The sequence below is a fragment of the Ascaphus truei genome, chromosome 2, assembly GCF_040206685.1.
Source record: "Ascaphus truei isolate aAscTru1 chromosome 2, aAscTru1.hap1, whole genome shotgun sequence".
NCBI classification, from domain to species: Eukaryota; Metazoa; Chordata; class Amphibia; order Anura; family Ascaphidae; genus Ascaphus; species Ascaphus truei.
In genome coordinates this window covers 100,270,774-100,281,680 of record NC_134484.1, presented here as the reverse complement: position 1 = coordinate 100,281,680, position 10,907 = coordinate 100,270,774, and the positions used below count along the sequence as shown (strand labels likewise).

General features: G+C 43.5%; 1 protein-coding gene across 1 annotated transcript in view; it reads right to left on the bottom strand.

Moving 5' to 3' along the window:
• Positions 1 to 1,398: 1,398 nt before the first annotated feature.
• Positions 1,399 to 10,907, bottom strand: part of LOC142488119 (uncharacterized) — an 83,686-nt gene continuing 74,177 nt past the window's right edge. Inside the window, exons 3-5 of the mRNA XM_075588491.1 lie at positions 2,574 to 2,655; positions 1,453 to 2,208; positions 1,399 to 1,406 (exon numbers count right to left, since the gene is read on the bottom strand). Of these exons, the coding sequence (XP_075444606.1) occupies positions 1,399 to 1,406; positions 1,453 to 2,208; positions 2,574 to 2,655 (846 nt within the window). The remainder of the gene's footprint in view (positions 1,407 to 1,452; positions 2,209 to 2,573; positions 2,656 to 10,907) is intronic.

Genomic DNA, 10,907 nt, shown 5'->3' with positions numbered 1-10,907 from the left:
CATAAATATATATATATAAAGTGTATATTGTACTATATGTATATTGTGTGTGTGTATATGTGTATGTGTATGTGTATGTGTATGTGTATGTGTATGTGTGTATATATATATATGTATATATATATATATATATATATATATATATATATATATATATATATATATATATATATATATATATATATATTATTTTTTATTTTTTATTTTTTATATTGCAGGAGTACACACAACATATTGATGGCAGTAAGTAGGCCTTGTATGAAACCTATTTAAATGGTGATAAACATGAGTGAATTAAGTAATAAACATTTGTTTGCGCCCAATAATGTTAGAGGCTCACACTTAGTATAGTTCTCAAACATTAGGCCTGTATTATTTAAATACTGTGTTTTCACAAGGAAGCATGAAGTGTATGTTTTTTGTAAATACATCTATACCAGTTTAGATAGTACTATATATACATACACACACACACACACACACACACACACACACACACACACACACACACACACACACACACACACACACACACACACACACACACACACACACACACACACACACACACACACACACACACACACACACACACACACACACACACACACACACTGTGTGTGTGTGTGTGTGTGTGTGCATATATGCATACATACTACATATATATTAGTATAAATTCAGAGATGTTCTTGAAACAAGAACACATAAATGATTAAAGGACAACATTACAATGGCCAGCAAAGGTAAGTAATATTTAACACAAAATCCTGCTGTACACGTACAAGAAAGATGTTTGCAGTTAAATAGGTGCTTTTATAATTGCATGTGAATAATATGCACATGCAATGATTACATCAAGTAACACACCCAAATGCAATGTTTTGCTGCAAAGTCAATGGCAGCTTCTCTAAACTTAGCAACTGGCTCCTGGTGGACCATTACTGAACAGACGATTAAAACATAAATATTTATAACACTATTCATTAATTAGGAGTGTTAACATTTCCAAAACTTCACGTGTACAAGAACATATTTGAAAGTTTGGAAACAACACAGTCTTCAGCATACATACAATATTAATGAGATAATCTGAAGTCAACAAAACAAGGCCAAAGACATATTTTGTGAATTATAAAATTTATTTTTTTTGTTCCTTTTGAGAGCGAGTAACAGGCCTGCTTGTTGTCTCTTGAATTTTCCTTTTTCGTTTGCCACCAACTTTAGCCACAACAGAGCCACTTTGAGTGGCCTCTGGCACTTCACGGGCAGGGCTTGTGGCCAGTGACTCACCTACAGGGCTTTTGGGCAGTGATTCACCTACAGGGCTTTTGGGCAGTGATTCTCTTACAGGGCTTTTGGGCAGTGATTCACCTACAGGGCTTTTGGGCAGTGATTCACTTACAGGGCTTTTGGGCAGTGATTCACCTACAGGGCTTTTGGGCAGTGATTCACTTATAGGGCTTTTGGGCAGTGATTCACCTACAGGGCTTGTGGCCAGTGACTCACCGACAGGGCTTGTGCCCACTGACACATGTGAGCAAGTTGGTAGACACTGCACAAGTGATGGTTGGTCTGTTTCATGTGTGTCTTTTGTTGTTTTTGACCAAAAACTGGTCAGTAGTAACTGCTTGTGTTTTCTTTTTGTGGCCTCCTTTGTAGGTGTCAGCTGCTGAATTTGTACAGATGGCAGCGGTAGGATGTCGTCAGGAACCTGCACAGCAATGTCTGCTACTTGACCGGTAACATTCGGGCCTGGTGAATGAATATCAGAAGCATGTGGTGAAAACTGACCTGCATGAACAGATCCTGCCTGTGAGGTGTTCAAGTTGAATTGTGGTACATTAGTCATTCTCAAGTAATTAGCTTGTGTTTGCTGAACAACTAATGCTTCGAATGAGGTGTTGATTTTTTGCAACTGTTTAGGCACTTCAATGAAGACTCTGTGGAGATGTGCCAATTGTGAAACTGTTTCTTCCTGCAGTGCAATCATCCTTTCCAGCACTGTCATCAGGTCAGAATGGCGACGATTTTCTGCTTCCACAATTTTTCCCTCAGAAGCTACAATTGCATCGTATGTGGTATTTGCTGGACGATTTGGCGGTAAAACAGTTTCAATTGGAACCTCTTCATGGTCACTTGCTTGTATTTGTGTGTCTATGGCGGCGGCATCATCATCATCATCATCATCATAATCCTCTTCATCATGTTCTACAAATAAATGTACACATTATTAAATGGCATGTTAATCTCTGCTGTGTTACTATGTAATTCTACTGTGTCATAAGTAACAACTAACATGTTTCCATACGTTTTATAACCTCACATTAAAAACTACCTTGACTTAAGAATAATGTTTGGACTCAGTATGAAATATGAGTGAATGAAAACTTGCTGTAAACTCACAACTCCTACATGATAGTTAACATCACTAACACAATACATGTTGCCTTACACTTCATTTTCACTGACACTAAGTAATCCTATTTAAAGAACATGTGCAAAACAAATAATGAACATGACAACATAACATATAGAAGAGCACATATTATATGGCCACCAACTGATACACTCACCTTCTAGGTGTGTTGAGCTGGCTGACCCAGGTGAAGACACTTGTTCCGTCTCAGGTGACACATGTCCTTCAGGGGCAACTATCTATAACAATAACATAAGTTTTACATTTACATGTGTAAATATTGAACAAACAGTTATTGTATGTTCTGTATTTATGAGTACCTAACAGCATCAGTTCCTTAACCCAAAATGTGTGTGTGAAAGTGAACATAAATAGTTGTAATAACAATGTACATGCCTGTGTACTTAGAACTTTTGAGTTCCCTAACATAAAACATACTATGTTTCTGCAGTAATGCGTGAGGATAAATAGATTAAATTTGTACATAAAAATCATATGTTGTGTAGTGATATCAGTATCATAATGTACATAACTATCATGAGATGACCATTCACAATGGTTATCATGAAGGTGGTCATATTGCAAAAAGTGTTGTTTTTGGTAGAGGATATGTGTGGTACATTAATATAAGATGTGGCACACCTGAATGTGGCTGTGACTCAACAAGACAACACATGCAGTGTGTGATAATGTGTCGTTGATAGTAGTTCAACTATAGATATGAGTGAACTAATGTGTGACGTACGCTTTGATAAGTAATGAGTTGTTGGGGCATTTAGTAGCTAAAGTTAAGCTTTCAAATGAGTGTGATTAACTTCAGTTGTGCTAGTCAGGTTGTAAGAACGGTATTCCCTTCCCCAAAAAGCCTAATCAGCCACACCTTTCAATTACTTGAAACAGGTGAAAATGGTGTGAACTAAGTTGACCCTAAAATGAGGCTGTAATTAGTGTGTGTGCTGAACCCCACCCCCTCTGTTGAAGTGTATGCTGTGATGAGATATTAATTGCAGCTGCTTTAACACAATGGTAGATGAGCTAAATAGTCGTGTGCAGTTTTTAAGTTATGAAAACAATGACATAACATATGATACGTGTGCCTCATTATGCTGTCTGTATATGACTTAAAGCAAAAATGGACCTTTTCATTAACAACTATAGATGTGTTAGTGCAAGTGATGTTTGTAGGCCGTTGCATGCAATATATTTGATGCATGCTTAAAATAGGCAGTAATGTCATGTTTGTCGGAGTAAAATAAATAAAATACACAATAATATTATACATATTTATGTTCTGTACCTGTAGCTAGTAATAATTTCTCATTAACATGTGTTACACATGTGTACTACCCTGTTGTTCCCCATCTTCGCCCACCATCAATTGCTTCCACTGCAGCAATGCATTTTGGGAATTCACATGTAAATGAGCACGCAATGGCACGTGCTATATTAGTTACTGCTTTTAGTAGGACTACAACATATATGTCTATTTTGAGATATATATATATACAGAATCAGACATATACATATATAGATGCAGGTATGCTTATATTGTGAAGACAGTATAAAAAGCAGTGTAAATATGCAAAATAACTGTAAGCAACGACACGCCTAGTACAGTAATATTTCTCACCTGGTGGAAATTGTGAGGGATAAATTCCAATATCCCGGTCACCAGGTAAGCCTTCCACGACGACGGGAAGTAATTTTGCCCGAAGCAGCTCCTCCAATGGACTTAATATGAGACGTTGTGGTGTCGGCCCACCTCCAGTGCCAGTAGCATGTACGCGTTGGTGTTGTATTTTCTTTTTCAATTTGGACCTAATATCATCAAATCTCTTGTGACAATTCCGCTTGTCCCTCACATGATTCCCACATGCATTGACACCAATGACTATTGTGTCCCACATTTCTTTTCTGCTTGCTGAACTTGTCCGCCCTTGAAAAACATATAAAATATATGAGGTAAATTAATAATAATAGAAGCACCAGTTTCCTACACTGCTAGCTGTTCCAAGAGATAGCAAACATGCTGTTTTAGGTGTAATATGTGAAGCACATGAGCATTCACTACTAAACCTATACATGTAAGCAAGGTTGCATTCATATTGTATGCAGTTATGGCAAATTGACCACCTGTGTTTAGTTGTCCTTGTAAGGCATGATAAAAAGCTGTGTTTCCAGACTAATTAACATAGAAAGATATTCTGAACCTATGTTTGCATATGAACAAAACTCAGATGACCTAGGATCACATGTATTTGAATAATAAATGTAAAGGTACACTTACCTAGTAAATGTCCATATATACTGTCATAGTGCTCCAGAATGCCAGTGACAAGAGCTGTATTTTCCTGGTCATTGAAGCGAGGATTACGTGGCTTCTCCACACGTTTCTTCCGAGCAGGTTTAGGGTCAGAGCTTGGCTGGTGCTGACTGGACTCTCCTTGTTCCAATGGAAGAGCCTCCAAAAGCTGCCCACCAGCAAGCACGCCACCACCATCCACCCCATCAGCAACTGCGCCACCAGCAGCACTCACAGCACCAGCACTCCCACTCCTAGCACCAGCACTCCCACTCCTAGCACCAGCACTCCCACTCCTAGCACCAGTACTCCCACTCCCAGCACCAGCACTCCCACTCCCAGCAACAGCACTCCCACTCCCAGCAACAGCACTCCCACTCCCAGCAACAGCACTCCCACTCCCAGCAACAGCACTCCCACTCCCAGCACCAGCACTCCCACTCCCAGCAACAGCACTCCCACTCCCAGCAACAGCACTCCCACTCCCAGCAACACCACTCGGTGCACCAGCAACATCACTCCCCTGAACAGTACGTTCACTCCGACGCGTACTCCCACGAGTAGCACTCCCACTCCCACCAGCATCACTCTTCCCACGCTTTGCGGGCATACTTCCAGCACTCACAAAAAACAGACAAGAAATGTACAGCCAATCACACGAAACACTTCCACATATAAAACAAGACAAAGATGTAAACAAAACAACAATGGACAAAGCTCACCCAATACACAACAAGTCTCTCAGTCAATATGCAAATCTTCAATCAGCCAGCTCTGTGCGTCTCTCTCTCACTCCCAACAACACAGAGAATGATTAGCACTACACGTTGCCTTTAAATATGGCGCGCAATCCAATACATGCTTGTTTCGCCTGATTCAGCAAGATTTGTGATTGGGCAACCTAACAGCACCCCGCCACGCACGCCGATACACCTGTGTGTGATCGGCTAATCATCGTGAGAGTGGGCGGATTTGTTTTCGGGTTGATTTTGAATGTATTCGGCACTTACTGCATACGGAGAGGAAAAATCGCCAATAACATGACTAATCGGTAAGATTGCCGATTTCACATAATCGACGCTTACTGCATGAGGCCCTTTGACTATTCTAAACTCTCCATTACAAGACCCTGGCAAGTATCGATTAACCCACTCTCTCCAACCCAGACCCGGTTACGTTTGACAATCCGCCTGCTAGGCACGCTTCCGCTGCTGTGCGTGTGTGGTTTGCTACTTCCCCACCTCAGTACCGGGGACCCCCGTGAGGCTAGAAGAGATGGCTTATTGGTTGTAAATGTATCCTAAAATAGTTGAGGCTAAATTGTTATGGGAAGGTTTTGCTTTGGGGTTTTGGATTCCTTCTGTTGAATAAAAATTTGAATGGTGGGTTGATAATTTTAAGTCTGCAGCTATTGTATGTATTACATAAGAATATAGTAGAAGAAAAGTAAAAAAATAAAAATAAGAATTAGCTTTATATAGAGTTGTGGCTACTTTTTCTTCCCCTCCATTTGAACATTTTAGATTATTTCTGTTAGGTGTTATCCCTAAAAAAAAAGATAAGGGGGTTTATACAGGTACATAGGTTAATAGATCATTTATCATAACCTAAGAGCTTAATCGGTGAATGATAGAATTGAAGCAAAGACGGGTGGGTAGCGATGTTGGCCCTTTCTTCCATGTAGTAACAAAGGAGGGAGAGGGAGTAGATGATATGATACCTTTTATAGGACTAACAAGTTGTTAATATGTTACAAGCTTTCGAACCTCTCATGGTCCTTCGTCGGGTATGGCAGAAATACAGAAACAAAATATAATATACAGTGTTTGTGAGAGGGATATCTGGTTGCATTGGATATTGGGAGGAAGTGGGAAATAAGATAAGGAAGAAACTGGTAGCCCTGATGGAATTGATAAAGAGCTCTCATGAGTCTTATGCTACTTTCTATCAGGCTTTAGATTTAGTAAGAAAAATGTAGAGATTTAGTGACAAAAGCTGATGTTGAATGTTCTTTTTGCTTACTGCCTATTAATCCTGCATGCTTTCATTTATTAGGATTTGAGTTTAAAATGCTTTATTTTTTTATTTTGACAATGTTTTACCCATGGGGTGTTCATATGTCATTTTGTCTTGTCATTGTTCCTTTTTAGAATGGGTAAAAGAGTTTTGAAACAAATTGCAAGTCATTATTACACTATTTGGATGATTATTTTTTAGTAGGCCCAGGAAAAAGTGAGCTACTGTATGTTCAAAATGATTATTAACATACCAGTAGTTTGCAAAGAAATGTTGCATTCCTTTTGCTAAGGAAAAGACAAAAGGCACAGTTACAGTGATTACTTTTTTAGGGATTGAAATAGATTAAATTGTAATGGAGTTTAGATTGCTATAGCGAAAAAAAGAACTCTGTCAGAAAAGTGTCGCCTATGGTGGAGAGAATGGCAGGAAGGCCCCAGATTGCATGCACACAATAGTCCCCAATATTAACTATTTTTAGTACAGTGGCTGAGCTGAGTAGATTAGTTATCGGGATGGGTTAAGGTACTCGATTGCCCTAGGGTTGGGGGGTGGACTGTCTCGGGTAAATAGTTATGTTTCCACTAGTGCAACCACCCTAACCTTAATTACACAATAAAGGTTGAGCGGGGGTCGCATCTCTTTTCTAATTTAGATTGCCAATAGGAAAATAAATAGTTAAATTGCGTTCTCTAGTTACATAGTTACATAGATACATAGTAGATGAGGTTGAAAAAGCACATACTGTATGTCCAAGTTCAACCTATGCTAAATTTAGATGACAGATACTTTATCCTATATTTGCTTTTACAGTATATTTGTATATACTGTACAGTCGTTTCTTTAGGTTTATCAGTTAATAAGATAAAATTGAAGCTATTGCAATCGTTAGTAGGACATTGAATTTTGCTTGCAGGGTAATGCCAATGGGAAGGATATTTGCTCCGGGTTTTGGTAGGAGCTACGGCTGGAGTAACTAACCATCAGTATCATAATACATTGACTAGAGATTTGAAGAAAGATTTAAAAGTGTGGGATACATTTTCGATGCGTTGTAATGGACATTCTTGTTGGCAGGAAGAATTTGTTTTTAAATTTGGATAACTAATTGTTCACTGATGCTGCTGTAGCATTTGTTTTTGAGGCGTTTATAAAAAGACATTTGTGTGTTGAGACTTGGCTGGAACATTTGGGTAAGGGAGGGATGAACAAAAAAACCTTCTCTTACTAGAAATGCTTGCCATAGTGGTGGCTGTTGAAGTGTGTGTTTTGCGTTTATTAAGACACTAGCTGAGAGACCCGGCGCTGCCCGGGACCAAAACCTCCCGCTCCTTCCTCTCGCCACCCCCCCCTCCGTTCCCCTCATCTCTCCCCGCCTCCCCCCACCCATGCGCAGCTGTGGTCCTTCCCCCCCCCCCCGCTCGCTGCTCCGGTCCTCCCCCCCCCACACGCAGCACACAGTGCCACACACCGTGAGACACACACAGTGCCACACACACAAACCCAGTGAGACACATACACACACACACACACACACACACACAGTGTCACACAGACACACACACGGTGTCACACACGGTGTCACACACGGTGTCACACACACACACACACACACACACACACACACACACACACACACACACACACACACACACACACACACACACACACACACACACACACACACACACACACACACACACACACACACACACACAGTGTCACACACATACACACACACACACACAAATGTCCTCGGGCACCAACAACAAATGCAGTGAGGACCCGCCCGTTCCCCCCACCGGCGGACACCAGCCACCTCCGTCCAGTCTCCACGCTCCCACCGGTGCAGAAGGCGCCTCTCTCCTGTTCGGGCGCTCTGACCGGTCGGTCCCGGGTGTGGGGCCGGAGCATGCAGCGGAGGCCGCCGAGCGCACGGCAACCCGGAACGGGCGCGAGCTGGCGTCGGGAGGAGGCTGAAGTGCCCGATGAGCGGGAGCAGCTGCAGGCTGGAGCCGCAGTGTGCGCGCACCGCCAGGCCGCTGGAGCAAACGTGCGCGCACCACCAGGCCGCTGGAGCACACATGCGCATGTGACAGGGGGGCACGGGGAAAGGGGTGGGGGTCAGGGTCCGGGGTGGACCGACACAGGGAGCAGTGGGGGGGAGGGGTGACACCCGAGGGGCATGGGTATGCGCTACCCAGGGGGGGGGGCAGGTGGAGGTGATACCCGGGGGCAGGGGGACTCGGCGGGAGACAGGGACACAGAGTGATGTGACCGGGGGGAGGGGGGTTGGTGGTGGGGGAGAGGTGAGGCCGGCGCCGAGGAGTGGCGGGTGGTAGTGGTGTGACCGGGGGGAGGCGGGTTGGTGGTGGGGGAGAGGTGATGTCAAGCGGCGGGTGGTAGTGTTGTGGATGGTCCTGCTAAGTGAGATTCCTAATCCAAGTAAGGGCAAGAGGTGCAATGTGAGGGGTGGGGTGAGGGGGGCGGGGGGTGCGTCCGTGGCCAATGACATAGAGGGAACACAGGGCCAATCACACAGGGGGAAGACATACACACACAAACTTTATTTGAGACTTATAGATATAGATTTGGTTTTGAAAGGTTTAGATTTTAACATATATTGTTGTAAGCAAAGCATGTTCCAGGAGTATTCAACGTAATTGCGGATAATTTATGTAGTTCGTAGTTGGATCAATGTTCCAAGAGGCAGAAAAGGAAGGTAGCATTTGTCGAGATTTCTTATGGGAGGTAGTGACGGAGAACACTATTCGGTGAAAAAAATCTTCAGCACTTCCTACCAAGAAGAGCTACACTAAAGCATGGTATAAATGGAATATTTTTAATCGCAGTTTTAGAAGTGTTAGTGGGCCAGTAGGAGTAGAAGTAGGAGTCTTTATAAGCTTTATTTGTGTAGCGCACTTTCCCCCACTCCCTGGGAGATGTGTAGCTATGGTGTGTGTAGAGTGCAATACCTGGTGGCTCACAGGAGGCCTGAGCCTCCGCTGCTGGGAGCCTGGGGTGTATCCTGGAACGATGCTCGGTAGCGCCTCCACCTGTGCGGGATTCTATGGTATATAATGACCCCGTCACAGGACACAATAAAAATACACACTTGGTAAAGCAGAACAGTTTTACTATATGCAACTAATATAGTTACAGCCTACCCACCAGGCCTTGCACGGCCGTACCTTCCAATACTCCGCTCCCCTCTCAATGGAGTCACTGTCCCCCCAACGTACCTGGGGCCATTGGGCACCCAACCAACCCGATGTCCACAAGGTAAATCCCCCCACCCAATGTGTGGTACAGCACTGCCCACTAATGTGTGAAGGTGAGTTGGTGCACATAGTTGGGTACCTGCCGCGTGTGACCAAACCCGAGCGTGCCGATGCCATGATGAAAGGATCCACGGATCCAAGGAATACCCCATGGAGCCTCGCCTCTACCGTGGGTGGGTCCCGCAGGGATTGTACCACCTTTGATAGTCTCTGTAGTAGATGGATGTCTGGTCCCAGAGTACCTGAGGCCAGGATGCAGTTGCTTCCTGGCTGTGTCCCTCACTTTAGTATTACAGGGGCAGCGTCCCTATCTATGTGCCTGTCCCTGCAGCAACCACATGCTGAATGGAGTTGGGGCCTAGCTAGGGCCTAATAGGGGGTATCTGGCCTAGTGCAGGTGCCACAGACACCTGCACACTTAACCTACCCCTTCCTTGTCCCAGCTCCGACTGGCATGGTCTTCAGCACGTGAATTGAATCTATCTGCAAGCAGGAGAATTCGGCCACACGATTGGCTGCTAGGCGTCATGTGTTTGAGGCAGCTCCTGGGCTGCTGGGGAGTGTAGTTCCCCTGCGGAGCTGTTGGGTGTAATGGCCGCCTCCGTGTACCTCTCTGCGCATGTGCGAGATGTAAGAATAACTGATAGTATACCGCTCGCCAGATAGCACATAATGTAGCCGGTGCAAAGGGATAGTACTGGCATAGCAAGTAAATAGGAAGACTGTATACCGGAGTTTTAGTCACTATCAGCGATTCAGTTTGGCAGTGTTGTGCACAAGCAACTGCTGGAAGTTGTGGGATTAACAGTGTGGGCTGCTTATGACCCATATGGTGGCGACATTATTATAAGTACACTACCACACGCAACCATACCAATTACAATACTTCCAT